Source organism: Gamsiella multidivaricata (genome assembly GCF_025024155.1).
Source record: "Gamsiella multidivaricata strain RSA 2152 chromosome Unknown BC939scaffold_28, whole genome shotgun sequence".
NCBI lineage: Eukaryota > Fungi > Mortierellomycota > Mortierellomycetes > Mortierellales > Mortierellaceae > Gamsiella > Gamsiella multidivaricata.
Window position 1 is genome coordinate 1 of NW_026251736.1, and position 26,448 is coordinate 26,448.

The 26,448-nt window shown below is 51.7% G+C and overlaps 7 protein-coding genes across 7 annotated transcripts; 4 read left to right on the top strand and 3 right to left on the bottom strand.

Annotated features, from left to right (window-relative positions):
• On the top strand, positions 1-701 carry BC939DRAFT_137120 (uncharacterized protein). Its single transcript, XM_051550117.1, has 3 exons — positions 1-74; positions 217-253; positions 371-701. The coding sequence occupies exons 1-3, from the start codon at positions 42-44 to the stop codon at positions 520-522; spliced, it is 222 nt and encodes a 73-aa protein (XP_051412736.1). The 5' UTR covers positions 1-41; the 3' UTR covers positions 523-701.
• A 593-nt stretch (positions 702-1,294) lies between these two features.
• Positions 1,295-4,753, top strand: BC939DRAFT_449552 (fungal-specific transcription factor domain-containing protein). The gene is made up of 2 exons (XM_051555398.1): positions 1,295-2,568; positions 2,666-4,753. The coding sequence occupies exons 1-2, from the start codon at positions 1,331-1,333 to the stop codon at positions 4,653-4,655; spliced, it is 3,228 nt and encodes a 1,075-aa protein (XP_051412737.1). The 5' UTR covers positions 1,295-1,330; the 3' UTR covers positions 4,656-4,753.
• Positions 4,754-4,768: 15 nt separating this feature from the next.
• Positions 4,769-7,681, bottom strand: BC939DRAFT_137127 (uncharacterized protein). The gene is made up of 2 exons (XM_051550118.1): positions 6,226-7,681; positions 4,769-6,133 (listed from the first exon to the last, which is right to left on the bottom strand). Exons 1-2 carry the CDS (start codon positions 7,466-7,468, stop codon positions 4,827-4,829), a joined length of 2,550 nt encoding a protein of 849 aa, XP_051412738.1. The 5' UTR covers positions 7,469-7,681; the 3' UTR covers positions 4,769-4,826.
• Positions 7,682-9,656: 1,975 nt separating this feature from the next.
• Positions 9,657-11,471, top strand: BC939DRAFT_449556 (uncharacterized protein). The gene is made up of 4 exons (XM_051555399.1): positions 9,657-10,073; positions 10,189-10,330; positions 10,442-10,595; positions 10,689-11,471. Exons 1-4 carry the CDS (start codon positions 9,815-9,817, stop codon positions 11,388-11,390), a joined length of 1,257 nt encoding a protein of 418 aa, XP_051412739.1. The 5' UTR covers positions 9,657-9,814; the 3' UTR covers positions 11,391-11,471.
• A 469-nt stretch (positions 11,472-11,940) lies between these two features.
• On the top strand, positions 11,941-19,168 carry BC939DRAFT_449560 (uncharacterized protein). The gene is made up of 4 exons (XM_051555400.1): positions 11,941-12,475; positions 12,641-12,696; positions 13,029-14,453; positions 15,019-19,168. The coding sequence occupies exons 1-4, from the start codon at positions 12,337-12,339 to the stop codon at positions 19,072-19,074; spliced, it is 5,676 nt and encodes a 1,891-aa protein (XP_051412740.1). The 5' UTR covers positions 11,941-12,336; the 3' UTR covers positions 19,075-19,168.
• Positions 19,169-19,177: 9 nt separating this feature from the next.
• BC939DRAFT_137191 (uncharacterized protein) lies at positions 19,178-21,777 on the bottom strand. Its single transcript, XM_051550120.1, has one exon. The coding sequence runs from the start codon at positions 21,455-21,457 to the stop codon at positions 19,280-19,282; it is 2,178 nt and encodes a 725-aa protein (XP_051412741.1). The 5' UTR covers positions 21,458-21,777; the 3' UTR covers positions 19,178-19,279.
• Positions 21,778-22,023: 246 nt separating this feature from the next.
• BC939DRAFT_137183 (hydroxymethylglutaryl-coenzyme A reductase-domain-containing protein) lies at positions 22,024-26,060 on the bottom strand. The gene is made up of 3 exons (XM_051550119.1): positions 25,091-26,060; positions 22,464-24,993; positions 22,024-22,344 (listed from the first exon to the last, which is right to left on the bottom strand). The coding sequence occupies exons 1-3, from the start codon at positions 25,967-25,969 to the stop codon at positions 22,115-22,117; spliced, it is 3,639 nt and encodes a 1,212-aa protein (XP_051412742.1). The 5' UTR covers positions 25,970-26,060; the 3' UTR covers positions 22,024-22,114.
• Positions 26,061-26,448: the final 388 nt, after the last annotated feature.

A 26,448-nucleotide genomic window follows, 5' to 3' on the forward strand; every position in this document is an offset into this window, starting at 1 on the left:
CGATTCTTTCTTGGTCCCTTCCACCCACACTAGTATAGCGAATGGCCGACAACAAGCGGCTCAGGGTGTCTAAGGTCAGTCGGCGGCTACTGTACGATCGTTTTTATTTTTTCACGATTCACACTTCAAACTTCACATTTCACACCACATTTCACACTTCATCAATTGAGGAATATTGTCTATTCTTAACAATGCTTTCACTGCCTCCATAAACAGGCTTGCGACTCTTGCAGGAGGAAAAAAGTCAAGTGCGGTAAGTTAGTTTTCCTATTTGGCAGCAGCAGCAGCAGCAGCAGCAGCAGCAGCGAGCATGCTAAGACTGACTTTGTTTTTATTCTTCTTTTGGGTGCTTCCATACATAACTCAATAGATGCCATTCATCCGTTGTGCACCAATTGCGAGACCTTCAACTACGAATGTAAGCGGCAAAATATATTTTTTGTTTCTACTTGTTTTGAGAAAGAAAAGAAATTTCGTCCACTTGTAATGCACGGCGGTCTAGGCCTTCTTGCCCTTGACTAATCTTAAAGCGACAAGAGTCTGAACGGATCTGTTGTGCTGCAATCCCTGAGAATCCTTTGCTGGAGAGGGAGACTGACGATAGGCCTGCATTTCGTCTGATCGGAATAATACTACAACAATAGGCACATACAATGATCCGACCAAGAAGCGTGGCCCGCCAAAAGGTAAGGAGGAGGGAAATCATGCACGGAAAAGAAAGGCAAAAAAGAGAAAAAAAAGAATAGAAGGCCATTGCAGCCGCGACTGGCTACAAAGGCTGCGTTGTTCTGTATGCGATACAAATGTCCACTCTTTTTACTTCGCGACCTTATTTCCTCTCAAAACTCACTCACTGCATCTGCTAACAACCCCAGGCAAACTTGTCCCCATGATGACAGGTTATATCGAGGCGATAGAGGCGCGTCTCCATCGAATGGAAGGTCTCCTCGGTGGGCTTGTCAAGGACAAGGATCCGCGTGCAGAGATTGTCCGCGCAGAGCTGGATGCCATGGCGCGCGAGGCTGAGATGACGGGACTGAAGCTGAGGAGGTCCAAGGCGTACGAGGAGATCAACCATGTAAGCACGACATTACCGCTCTACTGGATCGAATCAATCCTTGATAGTACTTTTGACTGACACGCGTCTTTTGTGTTCTCATAGGCAATAGGGGGCTCTTCTACAGCTGCATTGTCCAGCACGTCGTCTCCAAAGGCCATAGTGGCTGCTTCAGGATCAGGATCGTCCTCGTCGTCATCACGGCCCCATAATCAACATATGCCTCAGCAACAGCAACAGCAGGAGCAACAACACCATCCACTCAATAACTACATGCCACCTAATCGCTCGGGGCCTCAGCAATCCACTCCTGGATACAGATCCCATGCAAGCACGCTATTGCACTCAGATACCAGCTCGAACCAGAGATCCGCTCCTAGTCGAACCCAGCCTCTACTTCAGCCATCACCAGTGACCTCTGCTCCCAGAGGCCAGTATCAGTCATATGAACACCCGCGTCATCCATCTTCATCTCAGATTCATCAGCGCCCTCAGCAGACGTTGCAACGACATCAATCTCAACCGCAATCTACTCTCGGGCCCAGTCCTCCATATCCAAAGCAGCAGCAGCAGCAGCAGCAGCAATACCAGCACTTGCCTCAGACCCGGCAACAAAATCAGCACATGTTGCAGCCTCAATACGGCCCGAGCTACGGAGATGCAGGAGTGTCAAGTTCGTCCCATCACGCCAGCTACACTGACAGCCGCGCACCGCTAAACCATTCTCGCCTAGGGTCGAATACTCTTCAATCACATCATCAGAGCCAGCCCTCGCGCGAAAGAGACCACCATCGCTCCAGTAGTGGACACAGCAGCAACAGTGGCAGTGGCAGCTTTACCATGGAACATTACTACAGTTATAGCAGGAATGGTGGCAGCTATTCCACGGACTCGCATCGTATGGTTACGCATCGACCTTCGTTGACAGCTCACCAGCTCTCGAACCCATTGACAGGGTATATGCATATCCCGGAAAATACTACAAAGGACGAGGCATTGATTCTGCCATCGCTCGATGTGATTGACCACCTGGTGGACATGCATTTTCGTTTCGTGCACCCAGTCCTTCCGATGCTACACTACAAAACTATCTCTGACCAGATCCATCGCAACGAATCGCCACCATCACACTTGCTCTTTGCAGTCCTTGGACTAGCCTCTCGCTTCAGCGATAACCCCACATTTCGCGCACCTCAGCCAGGACTCGAGCGACCTCCCTGCACGATTTTTTACGAACGGGCTAAGTATTTTATCAAGGATGAATACGACAATTCCCAGATTGCGACTGTTCAATCTCTCCTCTTGATGGCGATCCAGCAGATGGGGTTCTGTGAGAGCCAGCGCGCGTGGCTGTATGTGGGCATGGCAATTCGTATGGCGCAGGATCTGGGCCTCAACAAGGAATCATCGGACCAGGAACAAGCAAGGAACAGATTGCAATGCGAACTACGCAAGAGGACGTGGTGGTCCGTCTATGTAGTCGAGCGTCTTGTGTGTGCAGGGCTCGGAAAGTATGCTACAAGGACATACCGTGGCTTTGTAGCGTGCGTATCTTTGAATTGCGGTAGGCTAACTGACTGACATTGGATTTCTTTGTGTCAATCCTAGGCCCTTGGCTATCACCCATAAAGATTCTGAGGCGTCATATCCGCAATACGTAGACGACGAGGACGAGGCGACAGCGGGCAGATCATTAACAGTTCAGTCGACATGCATTTCCAACTTTGTCCATCTGATCACCCTGTCAAAGATCCAAGGCAATGTCCTTGAGTACATCAAAGCCAAATACGGCTCACCATCAAAATCGGATAAAGGCATCAGGACTCCCTGTATTGGATCAGAGCAGGAACAGGACTGTGGCGTGGATACCAGTGCGGCGCGGTTCTCTTGTCTAGACAAGTCCTTAACGCAATGGCGACAGTCTCTTCCGGAATCGCTGCAGGACCCAACAGCACAGTCTCCTCATTTTGGCCTTTTCCTTCATTTGACGTTCAACACCGTGATCATCCTGCTCCACCGACCTGAAGTGCCGAACTCTGCAACCTCAGCATCCTTGTGTGCACAAGCGGCAGCCACCATTTCTGATATCACTGAGATCCTGATGGACGCCAAAGCCCTGACGTCGATGTTCATCAGCTGTCTGTACGCCATCTTTTCGGCGGGCATCATCCACTTCATGAATATCCCCAGTGTCAAAAGGTCTGCAGCGTCCTCGAGTGCCAGCCCACTCACCTTAGTGCCCAGCGCACCACTTCCCAGCCACACCATGTCAGCCAAGACGAATCTGAAGCGTTGTATTGATGCTCTCAAGTTCCTCGCTAGTCATTGGGTCAGCGCAGCAAGGCGTGCTAAGATTTTGGAGGATCTCTTGGATTTAAAGCATGTGAGTTTGAAGGATCTCGAAGTCGATACATTCAAAATGTCGCCTGTGGGACCATCCTGGGCACTCGAGTCTCAATATAAGGAAGCACTCGTCGGACCACGAGAAGGTCAGGACAAACTGCGACAACAATGCCGGTCGAAAGTGATGGCGATTCACTCTTTATTGGCCAACGACGATGAGTTTAGAAAGATGCAGCGGCGTAGGAGCACGACTTTTGGGGACCAGGATGGCGATGATAACATGGAAGCCGATGGAGAAGAGTCATCCCAGACGGAGGAGTCAGAGATGAGGTCGCAAGTAGAGACGCCCATGAGCTCTGCCAACGCGAATGAATCTCCAAACTCAATCTCGCCCACATTCACCCGACCATTTATTGGACTGGGCGTCCAGTCGCCATTCTCGTCTCCGCCTTCAGCATCATCTCCAGCTTCTGTTCGTACGGAAAACAGCTCAGTTCAACAGCCCTCGGAGACGGACCCCTCAATGATGCTCGCCACCGTCAACCTCGGTCTTTCTGACAGCCCGGCAGTCGTTCAGGACAAAGCTCAAGCGGACATCAAGGCCGAGGGTAGCGTTGAAAGTTCAGGACTTTTGCGGCACGACAATGGCTTGCTTGTACCCGTGACCATGACCACACTGGCTCACGGAGGCACCTCTCCTTTGTTGAACACGGATTGTAAACTTTCCGTGACGAATGGAAAGAGCGCTGGTACAAACAATGCACCGAGCAAGCAAGGCGCCATGCTTGACCCCTTTTCCATGCCCAGTAGCATCGATTGGAACCGTGATCGGAGGCCCAGTGACAGCGGTGAAAGCGGTGCAGGGCACCAGACAGGATCTCAGTTCAACACGGTCTGGACAGTGGACTCATTGACTAATCGCACGACCGCACGCTCAGCTGTATCTTCGGCCATCGCCCCTTCAACCGATACGAAGCAGGACGAGCGCATGCCCGATAGCGATGGCAGGCAGATAGCATCGGCGACACCCAACACTTCGGCCATCGCTGCTCAGGCTCCCTCTCTCTACTGTGAATCTAGTACACACGCTTTTCCGGGGTCAAAATTAACGGATCGTGATGATCAGGATCTGGTCTGGAATGATATGCCTCCAACGTTAGGTCTGGACGAGTGGACTGCATATATCGGGGCCATGATGATGCGCTGGCTCTATGCTTCTGGCCAGTCCTCTCCACGTTCGACTACATCAGCATAGCACGTCTCTCTTTGGCCATATTATGCTCATGCATTGTACATTAGAAACTCTAGCAAGAAAAAATAATAATAGCAATGGAGCATCCGGCCAATACTGCCGTTCATCTCCATAATGCGTTCTTGCAACTCTTTTCTATCTTGTTTATTGATGATTATGATGAATACATCACTTCTAGGCTGGACCCTTCGCAACACATTCAGTTGTGCAGAACTTTCGCCCAAACTTGTCAAAGGGTGTCAGGTTGTCGAGACTCTTGCCACACGCGACGCACACGTTCTTGCCCTCCTGCACAGCTCTCCGAGTTGTCTCTGCCTGCCTTTGCACCGCCATACGTGCCTCCGCCGCAGTCGCTCGTCGTTCACGTTCCAGACGCATACGCATCTCTGGAGATAAATGTGTATTGGCCGCAGATATGCTAGCCATGTTCTTGGTCATGACACTAGACGACGCAGGTGAAGACGTTTTCGTCAAATTTTGGCCAACAGGTGCCGTGGGTCGACTGGCCTCACGGGTCTTTTTGCGGTCACGCTCGGCCTCCAGAAGCTTGCGTGTCTTTTCCTTGGCCTTTCTCTCCTGTTCCGCTTCCATTTCCGGGGTAAGTGCTGAAGGAACATGAGCCCCACCGATCCAGTCCCAGGCCTCGGGAAGAAGTGCCATGGCTCTCCTGAATGCGTTTCTTGTCTCCTTGTCCTTAGCAATATCATAAGCCGTGAATGATCCGGCCCCGAGCGCAGAGGATTCTTCTTCTCCTGCTTCCAGTTGGTTGCTCAAGGTCGAAGCCGAAGTAGTCGTAGGGTCAGCCAAATGTTTCTCAAGAAGCAACTTGACCACCTGTGCCTGACCATGATGAGACGCCAAATGCAGAATTGTTGGTGTCCTTCGAATGTCGTACTCTGTGCTTGTGGTGAGCGGCAAGAGCTGAGACACATCGATTCCATGCTTCAGCAATTGACTCGACATGGCCTCTGCACGCCCCTTCTTCACAAGCTCGATCAGCTTTGCCAGCTCTGGCGATAGATCTGGTACAACAGGCTCTTTCTGAATATCACCCAAACCGTCCTGGTCCTTGGCCGATTTGGCATGCGAAGCACTCAAAGCCCTCTCCAGTGCCTCTTGTTCTGCCGCCTCCTTGCGCCTCAGTGCGTTCTTGGTCAACACGGACACCTTGACGGTCGTCAGCTCCTGGTATGCGCGTTTGAGCTCCGAAAGTGTGGGCCTTCTTGTCATAAAGGGAATGGATCGAAGGCGTCCCTGGCGTTCCGCGGCCGAAATCACAGAGTTCTCGTAGAACAGCACACGGCGATTGTTTCCTGGAGAGTGAACAAAGACACACTCGCTCTGCTTGATCCAATGCGACCAACCGTCCAGCAGCTCACGGACCTCGAGTTTGAGGGCCTCCTCGTTGTACATACGAATACGCGCACCCGCAGAATTGGCAATTCCGTGCGTCCCCTGCGATCCTCCTTGCTTGCGTCGGACTAAAAACACGAATAAACAGAATGAAAAACGTTAGTTTCTTGCATGAGAGTGATACTCAACGGATTCAACGGAATGATGTCAAGCTTCCTACCAGTGTAGCGATGGAATGTCTTGTGTGCGACCAATTTCAACTCTCGACCGTGGGAAGAGAGCTGACCAGCAAGATCGACAACCACGCCCGCAAAATGGCCACCACCGATCATGATGAGAGTCCAATATCTGGCCTGGTTTGCAGGTTTCATAGGAGTTGTCTGATGGAGATGCTTTGCTCTTTCGTACTTGATCCAGTCCGGTTCGTGTTCCTCCTCTTCCTCTTCCTCGTCCGCTTCCTGATCCAGTAGAGTTTCCTTCGAAGCATCCCGATCTTCGTCCTTAGTTAGGACTGGCTCTGAAGGGTTGATGATGGGTTCCTGAAGACTACTGTCTGTACCGGGCTGTTCTGATGACTCTGGCGTGGACTCCACTGCAGCTGTGCCAGCGGCCGCAGCCCTTCTGGCCTCTCTCCTGGCCTTATTATTCTTCTGCTTCTTGATGACGGGTGCCACAGGGAACTGGAGCGACTTCAGATACTCCACAATGTTGTCAGACTGTCCCTTGCTCGGCAGAGCGTTCTTGTAGATCCCTAGTCGCACAGTTTCATCGTAAAGCGGACTAGTGAACCAGATCATGGGCGACATCCTGGCCTCGAGAAGCTGTTGCTCCAAAGTCCGTTGCTGGTGCACAAGCATCGGATCCTGCTGACGCGTCTTCTGGCTCTGCTTAACCGTAAGCTCCAGCTTCTTCATCAGTGACTTAACAAGTGCCTCCTGATCCGCTTCCCCCGTGTGTTCAACATTATCTTTATGGCTGCTGCTGTCGTCTTCGCTTGTACTGTCCTCGCTGTCGGATCCAGAGATACTTGAGAGATCCTGCATCATGTTCTCAAACTGATGCTCCGTGATGGGTTTGGCGCGTTTATCGAGAAGCTGCTGCTTGAGGTTATATCGGTGCCAGTCCAGCTTGGCATGCTCACGTTGCTTCTGAACGCTTTCGAATTGGGCTATACCGCAGACTCTGCAGGAGGGAACCGCATTGTCCAGAGAGGTCACGACCGCAGCGGTCTTACTCTCGCGGGTATGGATCGGGATTGGATTGAGTTCAGACGGGTCAATGGCTTGATCTTCGGTCTGGGTCTTGAGGACGAGCGTGGAGACGAGTTCTGGAGGGAGGAAGAAGAGAGAAAGGGATGTCGGGGGTATTGCTGGTGCTGGTGTCGGTGCTGATGCTGAGGAAGAGGGTGAACTGATATGTTGGTCCTCAGCCTGGTTCTGGTGGGCTGTGGTGTTGAGCGACATGGTGGCACAATCCCCTTGCTTGTCTGATATGCCTTGAAATGAGAGGGAGGAGCGGGAGGAGTGAAAATGAGAAAAGGAGGATGGAGGATGGAAGGACTAGGCGATGAGAGGATTTCGATGTGGAGATGCAGGTGCGATCAAGAAAAGAGAACGTGAGATCAAGGGGCAGGAGAAGGTGTGAAAAATACCGCTTTTATAGTCCAGTATATCGACCGCAGCAACTCCAATGGAATGTGCGTGCTCCAATTGACCAATCGACTCCGGCAGGCAGGCGCCCATTATCTACAATCTATACGTACAGAACTCGTACTAATTGTCAGCCTTCTTGGGGAGGGAGGGGGCATGCTGCCACCCCTCCTCCCAACGATGGCGCATGTCAAAAGAGGCGTTCACCACGAGGATCTACCCCTAGAAGAAAGGGATGCAGCACTGGCAAGGAAAGGGCGTTGGATGCAGCTGTTGCATATCAAGTCAATAGTCGATAATCAGATTGCGACCTTCTTCGGGGATGCATAGGCCAGGTCACCTTCGCTTTTGTAAGGATTGGATCGCAGCCTTATCCACACACCCCTGCTCCTTCACATCTCTTTTCCAACCTACATTCCCACTTGCTCACTCGCCGTTCAATGAAGGGATGCTATAACTTTCGTCCTTTACTCCCATCTTCGATTGTCCAGTTGCCTCCAAGACAATGAAACGTCCGCTGGATCGTAACATTAATCCAACCTATTTCTCTCTTGCTACAAAATATATATCAACGATTCGCTCATCTGATAGCAAGAGTGGACATGGTGTATCCATTAAAAGCGGGTTCGATAGCATTGGAGGCTCAGTGGACGATGGAGTCAGAGTTGAGGAGTGCCCACAGATAAGAAAGGCGGCAGAAATCAGCAGCATGTCGATATCCATCGTCTAGACAAGCACCGAGAACGTGATCTCGACAGCTACACTGCAAGGACACTTTCACTTTTCTTACAAACCGCAACTGGCGCGGATTAATAAGGTGCCAATAATCGCGAACGAGCCAAAGATGGGCACCAACACCTGAGTTCTTAAACCAGGGCAACCTCGGCCCGCGTGAGCCACCGACCAAGAGGAGCCATCAGCTCAGAATTCACTATCCCCACCGAGCCCTACAGCCTGGCACGGTATCCATGTCGAGGCATCTGACACAAGTACCTCTTCCACTCCTCCCAGCAGCCCGTTATCTGTTCAAACTGTGTCCACTGATAACCCCTTTCCGACCACGTTGAAATCCCTCTAACGACAACCTACGAGCCTGTCCAGCTCAAGGACGTCGCGTTCATCTCTTCATCTTCGACTGACTTCCATATCCCTAGCATCGACGGCGACCATAAGGACCTATTCGGAAAACAGGACATTGCTGTTGAGGATACTGGCAGTAATATTTCGCTTACAACCAATATCAATGCATCCACGAACGTGGTATCACCTATTGCATTGACTCTCACCCCACACAGTTCATTTACACCGGAACCGACATTCACTCCGTCCTAAAAATCAGCGACCATTGACCGGCCCCTGGGTATCAAGGCTTTGTTGCCAAATCAAGATCGCGTATTGCCGTATGTATCGATGATAGATTGCCGCCATCTTGCATGGTATACAGGCGGAAATGATTTTTTCAATGAGATTAAGTGCCTGAATGTGAAAATGGTTGCGCACTATTATGACAAAGCCATTCATTCTATGGTTAAAAGTGGATAGCAGACTGAACTATGCACCAGGTACCCGCCATCTCTTCCTCTACGTATGTAAGAAGTCTTCTCCAGCTATAAAAAGATTGGCAAAAAGAAAGAATATATACCATATGGGACAACGGACTTGTTTTCCACGCGGTATCCATCTCATTAACTCTTCAAGCCTACTCAGTTAATAACGCGCTCCATTCACCAGGGATCATCTACCTGACATACGACTCATTTTTTCCCCAGTTTGCCGCACTCATCTAGGCTCCTCTGTTCCCCTATTGTGAAATTGGCTGTTCTTATCATTCACGAACTTGGCGAGGAACTCTCTAGGAGGATACTGTCGGCCGACATACCAACGCCACCAGATCTATTAATATTACCATTACCATTACTAATAGGCGCATTATCATACAGAAAAAGAAGCGGAATGCGCGGCTTTATTGATCTATGGAGGATCGGCTCGCTGCACTGGTGCTTATCGGTGGCTCGACACGATGCGCAAAGGACACAGGCCACGTGCCTGAACTTTATTGTCCTGACACAAGAAGCTGCGCGAGACAAACTCACGCCCTTGTATCAGAACTGCACTTTTGAAGGCAGATCGCCCTCACAGACATACACATCAGACTGAGCCATGAATCGGACACACATGGGTCGTGGTCCCGGGGCCAACCTCCCCAACAATGGTGCCAACAACATCGCCAATGGTAATAACAACAATAGCATCAATATCATCAACAACCAAAACAGCAGCGGTGGGGGTAACAGCCTCGTACGTGCCAACACCACCCCGCCATCCGCCACCAGTGCCAATGGTCTGCCCTTGACGCTCATCGCAGAATTGCGTCCGTCCATGCGTGGGTTCAATACTGAATGCATCATTCTTGAGAAAGGCAGGTCATCATTACCTCTACGATTTTGCCTGGTGGAGATCATCTCTGCATTACTCAGACTTGTGCACAATCGACTTGAGGACTGCCTCTAATCGCCCTTTTTGTATTGTCATAGCCGCGGAACCACGTCGAGTTTATGAGACCCAACTACTGTCAACATTCCTCGCTGCGGACCGAACAGGAAGCGTATTACTCGTCCTCTGGGGCGAGGAAGGGGCGCTCTTGCGTAACGGAGATATGATCAGAGTACAAGGAGGGTACGTTACAGTTACTCGCTATAGCTGTGAGCAGGAACCCGTTGCGTTACAACTACGTTCACCTTATTGACCATTCTAATGCCTGGTGTATTTCACCCCTTGATCATATAGAGAGGCGAAAATGTACAAGGGATTCATCCAACTTACGACTGCAAAATACGGAAAATACAAAAAGATTGGCGAGGATACGATGGTCTTCTTTGAGAAACCAAACTGGAGCGAATGCGAATGGGTTCATGATCAACAAAACAAGGCTGCCCCGATGGTAAAAGAAAAACATTGCGGGTAAAAGTCAAGCTATGCTATTGTAGAAGAAAATAGCGGCTCATGCGTGTGATTCATATTGTCTTTGCTGTAGATACCCATCAATCCGATCACAAAAATGCCCATGGTGCCCAATGGTGCTCAACCCATGATGCCCAACGCTGTCCCACCCATGATGCCAGGTGGAAACATACAACAGCAGCGAAACATGCAAGGCAACAACATGCAGCCAGCCATCAATCCAGCATTCCGCGGAGATCAGCGACAGGGTCCAAGACCCTTTAACCAGAATGGGGGCTTTCCCATGGCAGGACCTCCAGGACAAGGACCAGCAGGGTTTCATAACAAGGGCAATTTCGGTGGCCCTGGAGGAGGACCTGGTAATCAAATGCAGCAGCAACAACAACAATTGGGTGCGAATGTAGCTCCAATAGGACCAGTTGGAGGCCCGAGCGGTAATAGACCTCATCACGGATCATATCAAAACCATGGCAATCAAAACCAGAATCCGAACCAGGGTGCAGGCGGCTCTGGGCCGCCAAACAATCACCATCCATCGGCCGGTCGTCTCCCTAAACACAATAAGCACAAGGTTCATCGAGATCTGGATGCGCCTGATTCATATCCAAGCCCACGGACGGGACTGAACAACGGCGTGGACGAGTTTGCAAGGGATATGAAGCTAGTGGCACAAGGCGGAGTAGGACTTGGGATGGGACAGGGAAACCAAGGTGGAGGCGCAGGATCAGCAGGGTCAGGACATATGCGGAAAAAGCCAAAGGTCGAGACAGATTGAAATAAAGTAAAGAAATCAGACACTCTATACTACAATATTCCTGTCGATCAGCACAGCCGATATGATTGTGGCAATCACGACAAAAAAGAAAGACGCGCAGCGGTGGCTGTGCGTGCCTGTTTCTTTGATCTTTTTCTCAATAAAAGAAAGAAGGGTCTCTTTCCGTTCAGGCTAAAGAGGGGAGCGCACTGCGTACTGTGCACTGCGGTAATAACATGAACAGCGCTTGGCCTGTGCAGTAACATACAGATAACTGAGTTACGACGACAACAAAAACAAGAGAACAACAGCTTTACTGAGAATGACAATGACACCGCTGATACTCCGTTTTGTTGCTCAATGGATCGCATGGTCGCCTTGCCAAAAGAAATGACCGTGTGACGCGGGAGGTGACCATCCTTGGCCCAAGGAGTAACAGGCTGGTGTATATACTTGGACAAGGACATGGTTTTCCGTAAAAGTTCAACAGTGAGAGCAGTTTTTTTCTCCGCAGACAAATGAGCGTAAAAAACAAAGGTTCATGGGCAGTGGACAATCCCTTTTGTCTCTCATCCTCTCTCATCACCACCATCCCCACACTTTACACTTCGCACTAACACTCATCCCCACCGCAGAAGTCAGTTTTTTGGGGTAAAGCCAATACCTTAAAAGTCTCACTCTTATTTACTCGTGGTCTTCCTATTCGTGGGTACCACCTTCTTCGCAGAGTAGAATATATACCCTTTCTCTTCCACCTCCTCTTTGCCCTTCCCTCCACTTCCTCAACACTTCCTCAACACTTTCTCAGCATTTCCCTTTCCTTTCCTCTGGACCCTCTTGTCTTCGGCCCCTTTCGCCACGCATTTATCTCAATTTTTTTTTCTTTCTCTTTCCAAGACCACCTTCCTCCCATTTCTATTGTATACCACCCACTCATTCATTCTTAACTCCTACTATCGACTCATTGATGCCGAATACCGTGGAAGATCCCCCGGAGGGCTGCTACTGTATCCAGGCCCAGGCATGCCCCCACTGGATTGAGGCCCAGATGGACCACCGCCTCACCTCTGTCAAAGAGCACTCGCACGAACGGACAAAAACCTTTGGTATGTTCAAATCCACATTCATATCAAGGACACGTGTGCCACATTAGGATGGTCCATTCGCCGCTGCACCGACTATACTTCAAATACACTGCATGCAAATACGTTGGGATGCAATTCTTCTGAGTCGTGCATATTTTCCCCCCCTCCTGTATCGGCTGTTAATAGAGCAAGATCTGGAGCAGGAGGAACATCGACCGATCGTAAGCGAGCTACAGCGTGAGGTATGAACACTGCGTATGTCTCTGGAACAGGGAGCACTTCATAAGGGTTGATCGCACCATTGCGCGCGGGAAGACAAGAAACGAAACACATCTTCGCACGATTGGTTTCTAATGCAGTGAGAAGATGGGCGTGGAAAACAGCAACAAAAATGGACAAGGCTCTCAAGTCCAAATGCCATCTTCCCGTTGTTCCGAGGACCCATGGAATAACATGGGCACAAGCTGATATCAAGCACTGGACAATTGACAAGAAAGATACCATGCAGGATATGCACGGTCTGTGTGTAGTTCCCTGGCTGACTATCAACTCTTTTCCCTACATTCGAAATCAGCTCAGGTCAGCAATGCAGGAGATTGAAAAGTTGGCCAAGACCAGTAGGGATCTAGCAAGAGCAAATCAGGGACTGGAAGAGTCCTTGATGCATGCTGTCAGTGACCAAGCCAGGACAGCAAAACGGCTGCTGCTCGTATCGGGGCAACTTGAATACACGGAGCAACAGCTGTTCAATCTCACCAAGGAAGTCGACGATGGCCAAAAGAGTTCAGAGCTGTTGCGGATAGAACGCCTTAAGAGAGAAACTCTTCAGGAACGTGAAGACGCGAGCAGACTAAAAATCGAGGAGCTGCAAGACGAACTCCAGGAGGTCCAGGCATCGGAACGGACGCTGCAACAACGGCTTCACACCATTCAAAACAAATATGAAACCTTGTCGAAGCGCCATGACAACCTTAAGCGACAGCAGCAAGAGCTGGAGCTGGCGCGGGAGAGTAAAGAGGCTCTTGCCTGGCTCAAAGAGACTACCGACAGGCTGTGCTCTCCACCACAGGGAAGTCTTGGCCACGCCATTCAGCAGGAACGATCATCCCACGGGTCCATCGCTATCAGCATCCACCAGCGATCTCCGTCCTCCTCACCGCCTTACCCATCATCGTTTATTGACCCACCTCTGGCGGCTCAAAATCAGCTGATTTCATTGATCAAGGAACTCGCCACGACGAACTCGACGCTACGGTCGGAACTGAATGAATACCGAGATCTGTTGCAGGACACCAGAAACGAGATGCTAGCGTTGCGTTCGCAGGTCGAGGACTATGAACAAGGACATGCATTCGAGAATTGTTGCGGGGTCAGAGTGGATGATGGTGACAGCCTTCACACATCTCAGAGCGCCTGGAGCACGTTGGACGTGTCCCTGGGCCGTGGGCTGGATGCTGTAAGTCATATTGGCACGCTTGGCTCTATTCCGGGATCTCCTCCTCCGTACATGACAGCACACAAGTCATCATCAAGGCACCACCGCCATAATTTCCATCTCTCAGGTGTACGAGGCAATGTGTTTGGGGAGCTGGAGCGACTTTACAGCCAAGGGACCCAAGGATCGAAAGCCAGACGTCATGACCACAATCACTCATCCAAAAAGTCCAAACGGAAGACACACCGAGGTCATCTGTCTAGCAACACTGGGCATTCGGAGAATCAAGCCGCGACTGTATCAACATCGACATCAACTTCAGAGACCAGAAGAGAATCTAATGCAGCGCCCACGAAGCTTCGAGAGCAGCACGGCCCCGATGCATCCAGTCCAACGTCGCACGCAAGTCGCAGCCGACGATCCATGTACACTGATGCTGATCTGGACATGCTGGATTCTGGTACAGAGTCGGGCGACGAAGACGACTCGGCCGGAAACTCGTCTGATATGGCCGACTCCGTGAACGGTCAAGAGGAACCAGGGTTCGTTGCGAGATTTGCTGAAGTAAGTGTACACCCATGTAGTCTTGATTTCAATGCTTCTTCCCACAGGGTGCTGCATACCTGTGCTGCACGAATTCGTGCCAAGATACATTCATTCTCAATCGATCGATATCTTTTCTTCCTGGTGTTGGCGTTCTCTTGACTATCGTCCGTTCTGGAAAAGGCCCTGGCAACTCTATCGCTCTTCTCAGGACCAGCATCGAGCTCTCCAGCGTAGAGGATGCGGCTCGCTGGCAGGCGGAAGGGTTCAAAGAGACAAGAGGATGCTTCGTACATGGTTTATCCCGAGCAACTCCTCGTTCTTTTCCCTTTTCCCCATCCTTGTATTTTGATATTTTCTCCACCTTTCTATTATCGCTGTCATTTTCCTTCTTCCTTCCTTTTGTTATCCTCTATATGGGAATGTAATATATATATATTGTTCATGAAGCTGCTGACTGGGTGAGTTTATTCGCTTATTGATCTATAGTGTCTATTTCTTTTTTTCCCCTCTCTTTCTATATCCCTTCCTTCGTCCTACATCGAAATGGCTCTCTAATCCTCAAATACTTTGATCGAATTAGCAGCCTGGGAATGCAGACTCGACCAAAGCAGGATCCTCGACACCACGTCCTAGTCAGCATACATCTCTGCAATCACGAGCCAGCCTAGACGAGACATTGGCTAAGAATGATGATTCAGCCAACAGCAATCTTTCGGACTCGGATCAAACTAGACCCACCAAGAACAGGGCAAGCTCCGTCTCACTCCTGTCGGCTGAGCTACAGCGAGCAACCTTATCCGACCCTAAGAATGGTTCACCAGAAGGCGAACAGAGGCAGAGGTCATTGCAGGACGAGATGCATCCTTTTGAGCAAGAAAATCCTCACTCTCCGAACGCAGGGCTAAATGCTGTTACAGAAGACCAAACTCTCGATCCGTCTTCGACCTCATGGAGCAAGCCCGGACGCAACCGCTTCCCTCAGCATGAAAAATCCTCATCGGATCAAGGATTGACTGCACGTCAGCGACGTCGTCTCTCAGAGCCATTGCACCATCAAGCCAGCTCGACTTCTCTTCCCATGAAAAAGAACCGGCCGAGTTCAATTTACAGCGTCAAGCGACCGCGTCTGCAGGTAGACTCGCCAAGCATGCAGTGCATACATTCAGGACATGTCGCCAGCACGAGTTTGGAAGGTGCACCCGAGCTGCAGAGGTGCAAGAGCGCAGAGCTGGTGGAGCAGCTCATCGTAGAAAGACGCAATCGAGTGATGGAGGCGTGGCGAGTGGGTGTTGTAGCTGCTGCAGTGACGCAGCAGCAGGCCATTCACTCGGTCGTAGCTTTTAGTGAACATAGGAAGGACACCGACAACATGAGCATTCGATCCAAGGCGTCTCGTAGACGCGATAAGGCGCCTCTAACCCGGGGGAGCAATGTTGCAGGACTAGCAGATGGACAAGACACCAAGGACGGTCTCGAACAGGCCCCAGGAATCCTTTCATCAAAAGATTCGGACAACACCATTAAAGATGCACGAGAATCAGAAGAACAAGCGAGGAATAGCGACAATGAACCCAGAGCAAAGCACTCTGTAGAAAATTCAGAAAACTCCAATGCCCCTGATGGCCAGGTCGTGCCGCAGCTCACCATCGACACGACAGCGGCTGGCCTGGAGAATACGCCAACGAGACTGCTGCAGGCAGAGATCCGCAGAGGCAAGAAACGACATAGCATGCAGTCCGTAAGATCTGTCCGCTCAACTCTTCTGCGTTCCCCCCATGTGCGATCATCTCTTCCGGCCCGTGACAGGAGATTTGCCTCGGAAGCGAGCACAGCGTCAGAGGCCTTTGCAAACCGCCGCTACGATCATGAACACAGTCCATACCAACTTCTCCATACTCTGTCATCCGACCTTCTTGAGCGTCTGGCCAGGTCCGATACACGGGAATTGAATCGTAGGCTGAGAAGAACATTCGATATCCAAGCACTCTCACAAATGTCCAACTCTGTTATCGAGAATGTACTGACCGACGTCAGCAACTTGAACGAGAGATTCCGCTGGCTGGAAGCTCAGGTGGCGGATCCGATAGACGAGTTGCTAGTGCGCGAGCCAGGAGTGGTTTCTTCAGGTGGAGAGACAGGCGCTGAAATTGAGGGTAGGGATGAAAACGACGAGGCGTCTGAAGACGACGAAGATCTGGAGCCAGACTGGGGCTTTTCTGTGACAGAGTTCTTCCCGCTGGCCCACATGATGCAGGAGATGCTCTCTGAGATCGGCAAGCTCCGCATGACTATCAACGACCTCCAACGAAGCTATGTCCAAAAAGTGGAGCAGGATCTCATTAAGGCTGAAAAGGACTTCATGGAGGATCTTTCTTCTGGTGACGAAAGTGATTATGAAGACAACGTACCTTTTGAACCGCGGTCGGCGCAGGCAGCAGATAAGTCCGCCCAGTCCAAGAGAGTTCTCAGTATCCTAGAGCGTCCTCGCATTCTTGGATCCGCTTCGACTGGGATGTCTGGATTCTTCAACAAGGTCTTTGGAAATAGCGGCCAACATTCACATGGTGATCCAAAAGCGTCGGGAGCACAGAAGACGACAGCGCCAACAACAGAAGCTCCCAGAGTTCAACCGACCATCTCCAAGAGTAAATCAGGACTTGTTGTGGCCGAAACATCCAGGGTCTTTGCTGACTCTGCCTGGATCTCTTCACCGGGAAAGCCAGTTGGAGTCAAGACTCCAGCGCAGTCTGCTACCACAATCACCACGGATGGGCCCCGACGCTCAGGTACAGCCGCCATCCTTGTCCCTGGATCAAGACTGTCCGCCACCACGTCCCTAGCCGCGATGGCTACAATGTCACCGGCGCGATACAACACCATCCACGTAACAGAAACATCGACAACCGCCATCGCGGCTTCATCTAACAGAATAAGAGCGATAGACATCAGCTTTAGCCCAGATGTTCTGCAGCGTGGGGCTGCTCGCTCACCGCCTACCGCGTCTCCTCCTGCTACGTCTCCCCAAAGCATTTTTTCGCGGTCTCTCCCACACAATTCGTCCCTTGGATTAATGGCGGCTGATAATGATAACATCACCACAGCGCCACCCGCACTTTCTGAGCAGAATTTGGCTCCAACATCTTTCCAGAGTCGTTCTACGATGTCGGAGGATCTCAAGTACCCCCCTCTCCAATCCGTGACTGAACCCTCTGAGTCAAATCCTAAAAGTGGAGATACCTCCTCACAGACTCCTGTCCAGGGACAGCGTTCGTCCGCTTTAAACAAGACACCGCGTTCCATCGACATCTCTGCCAGATCAGCGACACCGGCAGTGAGTGTGGTGACAAGGCACGATGTCTTCCAAGATCACTGGGCATCGTCCACTCCGTCCTCACTGTCTGCGAATGTATCAACCGTCCCGAGTAGGGCCCAGAGCGAGAGACGAGCCACTGGAGACAGCGTAGCTATGGCTGGAGGGGCTGCTGCTGCTCTGATGGGCTCCCACAAGGCTGGTTCCTCGGCGGCATCGCTCTCGTCTAACTCGGTTACTAGTGAGACCATGTCCACAGTGGCCTCTAGATTAGCCTCGAAGCCTGCGTTGATCACTCGGTCCGCCCTGACAGTAGCCACGCCCTCGACTTCGACAGTGTCCTCTCCCATGTCGTCCGCCTCTTGGTTCGATACACGGCGTCAGTCCGGTGGTCTTGGACAAGATACGGCTGCTACAAGTGAGGTGCGGACAACGTTTGATGAGCCTGGGCCTGCAACCTCAGGATCAGGTGCGGACGCCGATTCAGGAGCTAAGATCGGGAGGGAACAGCCAACGCTTCGCAAGCTTAGAACTGCGACCTCATTCCATGCAGGCACTACACTTGGAGGACCCAACGATGTCATCACCAGGAGTTTGGGCCGGACTAGCGGACGGGAGTCAGCCTTGGCGTTCTTGCGAGGAGAGGTCCAAGCGTCGTCATTGCTGGGATCACTCTTTCAATCACAGCAGCCTCAGACACAAGCACCGGCTGGATCTTTGTCAGTTCAGAGACCGAACAACAAGTCGATCTATAAGGGCAAGGGTGTTGCCTCGGACAGTCAAGCAGACAGTGCCACTGTCAAGGTTAACGTGGAAGTATTGACGAGCGATGACATTACAGATGACCATGGTGCGGCCGAAAGAGGCAGTGCCGGAATAGAGCAGCCAGAGAGTCAGTCATCGTCCAGCCGGCCTATCTCTCAGATCGCGCCGCCCGGTGCCAACCAGTTGGGATATATCGCTGCACCGACGGCCAGTCTCTCTCAGAAGGCAGCCGTGACCAGCACGGCAATCACATATGTAGTGGCGACACCAGACCCCCATGGACAGGATGAAGAGGTTGGAGGTTCCCGCAGGAAAAGACAGGTCTTTGATCGGGAGTTGATCCGGGCATCTCAGAGGCGAATCCTGGCAGGAGTTCCCCACCAAGACAAGCCGTTTGTGCCGGAGGCCCGTCCACGACGAGCGCGTGCGCTCTCCGTGGACAGTGCGCAGTCGACAGAGCCCCTCAAAGCAAACGAGATCATGGATCTGTGGCGCGTTGGAGCAGGTGTCAGTCGCGATATCTGGAGAGGATTGATCAAGAAGGTCGATGGACGCGATTCATAGTGGATTCTTTTTTCTTTTTTTTTTTGCTGTTGTTGTTATTGTTATTGTTGTTGTTGTTGTTGTTGTTTATTCATTACATATTAAATATCTGAAAGCTTTTGTTTGGCTTGTACGTGTAAACTTTACATGGATAAGAGAAAAGCAGAGGAATGACTTTGTCTTTTGAATGCGAGTCTTGATAAAGTAGCTTAGATTTGTATGTAATTCAAAACAGGGATGAGGAGGCGGCGATCGAGGTCGCGATGGTCGAAGGCATTGAGGAGCTGGAGGATGGCCCGACCGTGCGCAAGTACTCTTGCAACCGTAGTTGGTCGATCAGCTTCGTCGCCGCAGGATCAAGCGTGGTAACGGTGCTGAGGCTCTGCGCAAACGCCGCGGCTACTGACAAAAGTGGGGATTCTTTATCTTCCTCCTCCGATGGTGCTGCTGCTTCTGGAACAGCTGTAATAGTTGGCGTCGTCGGTGTTGTTGTTGCTGCTGCTTTTGTTGCTGCTTCTGTTGCTACTTCTGCTTCTGCTTCTGCTTCTGATGCTACTTCTGTCGTTGTCGCTGCTCCGATATCTTTATGGCCCACAGGCTGCTCTCCAATACCTAAAGTCATAGCGTAGTCTGGCCATCTATCATCAAAAGCAGTGGAGGGCCTGACTTTGGTGACATGAGACGACAACGACGGCTCTGACGGTGCACAACTCGACTGGACCGCCACTGGATGGCACGAGGTCTTCTTGGGGGCACATAACCCATCCGAGGCCACTGCCGTTGTAGTCTCTGTTGCCACTCCTGTTGCACTCACAACCGAATGCGTGCGATGCTGGATATTCGCGGGCTCGGACCGTCGTCTGCCAGACACGATGTCACCATGATTGGGATCATTCGACGCCACAGCTGCAGCTGCAGCCGTTGCAGCGCCAAGGTTCACAAGCGAGATCGATTGCGCCTGGCTTCCACGCACCATCGTCAGGAGCGCCTCTTGGAAGACAAAGTGATCCGGGGGCAGCGTGCTGGCTGGCACCTCGCCTGGGTTGCGGCGGTACGACGAAGTACCTCGGTTACCCAGCCTTGTATCCCCAGTAGCAGCGGTTGCACCATGTGATCCGAACGGATGCGACTGTTGTCGCTGATACTGATGTGTTCTCGCCTGCTTTGCTGAAAGCGTGTATGGCGGCTGATGAACATAGGGCTGATGATGATGATGATTCTGCAGTGGTGGTGGTACTGCATTCACAGTATAGTACTGCGAACCGTCCTGGATCCCCGGGTAATTGGATGATGACGACGATACCACAGGGAAGAGTTGATCCGTTTTGTGTTTTGAGGTACGTCGTTTACGCTGCTGAGGAGGAGTTCCTGGCGTTGAAGCCGTCTTTGCAAGCGATGACTGGAATCGCGTCAGTTGAGTTTGATTCATGTGCAACGAAGGCAGAACTTCTTGCCCGAGCGTCAACAGGAGGGGTGAGGACGAGAATGTGGCCATGTAGGGCTGCCCCGGTGGCATATCCTGGTGCTGCAACTCTGTGTAGCTGGCACATGTGGCCGGTGGGAAGCCAGCTGTTGAGGAGGGTGACATTGGTAGGGTGCCGTAGATCCAGGTGGTGGCCTTGGTGGGGAGATGTCCGTCGAGTGAGTATCGTCGGAGCTCTGTCGCGTATGCCTGGAGGCTGTGCTTGCTGTCCGTGCGCTTGTTGCTCGTGTTGATTGTATCAAACGACCCTTCTTCCTGTAATGGCCGCTTGCGAGCGAGCATCAACGGAGTCATACTTGGTGAAGAAGATGATGATGATGATGACAATGAGGACGAACTGGTACTGGTGCTAGAGCTGGAGAGTGAATAAAACCCTGGATGGATAAATGCCTCCTTGACATCTGGTTTTTTTATGTCTGTCATTGAAAATGGTTGAATATCTGATTCCTTCTCAGTCTGAATGGTAATGATGTTCACAGTCCTGCTCGCTATTGGGCAGGGTGCCTCGATGTCATGGTCAGCAATGCCCAAAAGTAACCTGAGCTGCTCAGCTTCCCAACCTCCCACATTGCAAGGTCCCTGAACGCCATATTTTTGTTCGGGGGCGAGCAGAACTACTGGATCATTTTGTTGAATGTCGTTCTCCAGCATTTGAAAGCAGCCTGGAAGCGCTGCACTGCACAGACTGTTATCGAGACTGAGGTTTAACTGTGAGAGGGTATGCGTTGCAGTGGTGTCGCGTTGCACTATGGAGTCCTGCACTGGTGTTTGCGAATTTGTGGGTGGATATGGATCCAGAGGAATTGATGACGAGGAGAAGGATGGTTCGTCTACGTTGCATTGTAACGTCGACAGGAACGATGAGAGGGAGTTTGATAAAGTAGGGTACGAGGATGAGGTAGTATTGGATTCGAGCGCCATGGCAGGAAGGAATATTGGGTGATATAGGCACAACTTTGATGGAGGAGGGAGGTTCGCTGGTATGTAGGATGAAATGCTGATATTGTACTAATCGCCCAGGCAAGAAGCAAGAGGCAAGGGCTGGGGACAATGGATAAAGACAAGGAGAAGACGACTCGACAGAAGGATTGACAGTGGAGAGGAGGAGAGGTGAAAGGGGACCAGAGTTATGGGAGCGAACAGCTCTAGTACCCAGATGATCCACCTTTTAGGGTAGACGCAGTGATTTCGATAGAGACTTGATCGCACAAGGACGGACTCCTACGACAAGAACGAGTGTCATCATTGACATTTGGCTGACTGGCTGGCTTGCTTGCTTTGTAAAACCAGGAAACCATTTTGTTAAGACCACGGCCAAATCGGAATGGCGTTCGCTCAACCGCCCACGATTTCTTCCTTCCTCCTTCTCGCTTTCGTATAAGAACGGAATATGCATTATCAAGTCGACTGTTGGTGTCAACTTTATTTTGAAAGTACAAAAGAGAGGAGAGGGTTGAGAAGTAAATGTATGATGAGATGCTTTGTTTTCTAAGTGTGAAGTTTTACTCTTTAAGCGTAGCCTTCTATTTGCAAGAGAGGTTAAACTAATATGCTTTCTTGCTTTTTAGCCATGCTTCATTAAGACTTGATGCAGGATCCCAGGATGGGCTCTGTTGATGATGGTGATGATGCTGGTGCTGGTGTTGATGATGGGGTACCGACGGAGGATGTGTGAGTAGCAGAGGATAATACGACTGCACTTGGAGATGAGACTGTAAGGGCCGTGCTCGTTGTCGTCGATGCCGTGATGGCTGCTGGTGTAGGCTGAGCACGGTTGTGTACCATGTGTGCTTTGACCAAGTGTCCAGCTATTATTCATCGATAAAAAAAATAAAAAAAAAAGACCAGCCAAGTTAGCTCTCTTGAACATCAACCATAGAAAACAATCTACGTTCCCTATACAAACGTAGCAGAACTTCAAACTCACCAGCAAGGGCAGCGCAGAGCGACAGCTCACCGGCCATGACACCAGCGCAAATGATACGTGCCAGACGCTGTGCATTTGCTCCAGGGGTCTCGGGATGCGATCCACGGACACCAAGCATCTCCAACATGGAGGCCTGGGGTGGCAAGGCCGTTCCTCCTCCAAGGGTGCCGACCTCGATCGAGGGCATCGTGCAGCTGATCAGCAAATCATGGCCGTTGTTGATAGCCTTCATCAGCGTGATGCAGTTGGAAGACTCGACGTTCTGGGCTGGGTCCTGTCCTGTTGCGAGGTAAACGGCTGTCAGGATATTGGCAGCGTGTGCGTTGAAACCACCCATTGCTCCAGCCATAGCCGATCCGATCAAGTTCTTGTCCAAGTTCAGTTCCACCAAAGCAGCCACTGTCGTCTTGAGCACATTCTCGACCACCTTGCCAGGAATCACGGCCTCAGCCACCACAGACTTGCCGCGACCCTCGATCCAGTTGATAGCTGCGGGCTTCTTGTCCGTGCAGTAGTTTCCTGACAAAGAGATGATCGACATAGATGGGAACTTCTCGCCCAAGATCTCCAGCGCCCGCTCACATCCTTTCGAGATCATGTTCATACCCATAGCATCTCCAGTCGTGGTCGAGAAACGAATGTATACCAGGCGGCCAGCGACAGCAACCTTGAGTTTGCGCAGACGACCAAATCGGGTAGTCGAGTTGAAAGCCTCCTGCATCACCTCCAGACCCTCGTTCTCGAGCCAATTTTTACAAGCGCCGGCTTCAATGATGTTGGGGAATTCGACACAAGGACCACGGGTCATACCATCAGCCAACAGGACAGTAGTTGCCCCGCCACCAGCATTGATGGCCTTGCATCCACGAGATGTCGACGCTATCAAGGTTCCCTCAGTCGTAGCCATCGGCAGGTACAGGACATGGCCATCCACATTGAAGGGTCCAGCAACGCCCACAGGAATAGGCATGTACCCAATGACATTTTCGCAGCACTGACCCATGACTTTGGAATAGTCATAATGATGCATGGGCAGAAGCGATGTCTCCAGAGTCTTGGTGGTTGTGGCACGAGAGATAAGGGCACGACGGATCTTGACAGCGCGGGTGAGGTCTCCCAAAGTCTTTTCGAGCGCATACGATGGAATCTTGTTGCTGTTCACGAGCATGACCAGCTCCTCATCCGTTACCGAAGACGCGCCTCCAGGCGACTTGACCAAGGCCAGGCACTCTTCCAAGGGACGAACCAAAGCCCAGTTTCCTTCCTTGCTCGAAGAGGACTCGACCACAGCCTTGGGCTCGGGCAAAGACTCGACCTTTTGAATCTTGACAGGTGCAGTGGACACGGCATGCGAGGGGGCAGCAATCTTAGTCGTCGTCGCCACCACGGTTGTAACAGTCGTGGTCGAAGGAGAAGACGCAGGGGCGGAGGATGGGGCTGCGGAGAGAGCAGGAGCTTGGCGAGACTGCTTAGCAACGTTAAGCAGGAAGATATTGAGCAGAAGAGATGCAGCCAATGTCAACGTGATGTACTTGGACAAGACTGGGTCCTGGATCAGATACGACCAAAGGCCAAACATCTTTTCGAGAGGGCGCTCGGTCCATTGGGAACCTGCACTGACGACGGGAGCGAGGTGTTGGAAGGTCAGAGCAGGGGAGACCTCGACAATCATGGGCATGTCCTTGAGAGTGGATGCACGGTGAACAGCCAGCAGGCTCTCGAGGACAGGGGCGATCACGGGGCTGGTGACATCAACTGAAGAACCAAGTGGGACACCGGAGTCGGTGGTTGTGGTTAGGGTGGTGCAGACATTGAACAAATGCATGGCGACAAATCCAACGATCATGGCCAGCTTCATCCTCGCAACGATGCGGTTCTCAGTCTTGCTAGGCGTGGCCTTTGAGACAGGGCTCTGGTTCTCCATGGTCTCAGCCCCAGTACCCAACAATGCCATCAGGGTCAGCTCTCTGAAGTAGGTGGGCGACTTGCTGCTCTCACGGATCCTGCGCAGCTCCAGCTTCAGGGTCAGAATGGCGGTGTAGAAGGTGAAAAGAATGCAGAGATCGTAGAACAGCATGAAGGCAGCGAGCAGGCAAAACTCCTTCAGTCCAGGGATGCCCGAGAGGAAACCGCAGAGAAGGACTGCGATCTCAATAGCGCAGTTGCGGATGAGGATGGGACCGACGGACTCAAGTGCAGAAACGACGTGCTTTTGGATTGACTCTGGGACATGTTCGGCGGCAAGGGTGGGTCGAAGCACAGCTTTGGAGAGAGTGTAGGCGCGCTCATAGCCGACTGTGATAATAAAAAAAGGGATGGCCTCTGAGAGTTGAATGGGGTTAACGTAAACACCCAAGTTGTGGACAGTGATGACAGCACCCATGAACGCGAATCCACCGCCGGCGAGGACAGAGAGGCCGAGTGTGAACTGCGAGCCGAGCTTTCGCATGTTTACGAACAAGAGTCCAAACGAGCAAAACATGATGAAGTAGGCGGTCAAGATAACAAAGACATCGATCGTGCTCGCTTTCTGCATTAATTGATAACATCGAAAGAAATACACATGTTAGTACAAGAAAATAAACATATAACGCAATGACCAACAATTGTGTTTTCCGGCTAATTACCTGGACCAAATCCTGGATCTTGTGGGCAACATCGAGAAGGGCGGCGCCAATCCAGGCCAGGGCCGACTTTTCGCCTTGTAGGATCGTCGATTGCGATTTGATGGTGGGTGTGTGCAGGTGCGCGACCTTGGATTCCCATGTCTGGGCGAGTCTGGACTGGAAAGGACCATTGGCATCAAAGGCATAGGACAGGACGAGTGCAGGCGCGCGTGAGGATGACGAGGTAACGGCGGCGCTGTCGTTGAAGGCATCGGTCTTGGAGACGGAGCGAAGATCTTTGAAGAGATAGTCGAGGGTCTCGACGTTATCGGTAACGGTAACGAGGACGCTGTCGTCCTTAACGAGGCTTTGCATATCTCTGTCCCAGAGCTGGATGGGCGAGACCAAGACCTGGTCTTCAATCAGGGTCTGCAGCTGGAGGACCGAGGGGAGCAACGACTTTTTGAGGGCATTGTCGCTCTGCTCCGATGGATCGGCGGTGATGAGGACCTGGTTGAGCTGTAAGAGCTGGGCGTTCCTGGGGACCTTGGTGGTGCGTTTGTCAAAGGGCAGGAATCGATCGGCGCCCGGGTTGGCAATGACTGTGGCGGGCTGATAGACGACGACGTTGTTGATGTCGAAGAAGGTCGAGTGCCGGATAGTGTTGAAGAGGGTGAAGTAGGCGAAGGAGGCGAGGATCAGACAGAGGGTGATGGACTCGATAGGATGCTGGGTGGTCGCGGAGGCGAGCGCGTGGAGGAAGCGACGGAGGGCCGAGTTCTGATAGCGCGAGTCCAGGGCGATGCTGTCGAGATCATCGTGGTGGTGAGGGTGGGAGTGGTGGGAGTGACGGGTGTGCTTGGCCGGGCGTGGCTCGGGGGTGTGGGTCTTTCCGGTCATTCTGTTCGTTCTTATCTCGGCTGCACTCTATCAGATATGATTGATAAACCACCTGAGTGAGAGAGAGATAAAGGAGGGATGCACAAAGACAGACCCAACGAGACGGGAAGAGGGGGGAATGGGGGGAGTGGGGGAGGGATGGAGGAGGAGTGGAGGAGGGATGGAGGAGTGGAGTGTGATGAATGAAAGTGATGAGGAAGGAAAGAAGAGGAGGAGCGAGAGGACGAGGAGGAAAAGAGACAGGGGCGGGAGGGAGTGCCCAATGGCGGGCAGCAATCGTACGGTGCGTGCTCTCTCCCATTTCGCGCTGCTGGGCTGGATTGCGGCATCCAACCATGTCCAGTTGCCCCTCCGCTCTGGGGCCTTTTTTAACCTCTTCTGATATGAAAACAAGCCCAGAGGATTGGATCGTTCGGGTTGTCTGTGTTTGAAAGTGCGGTCGGATTCCGTCGATGATTGTCATTTAAGGAGCCGGCCTC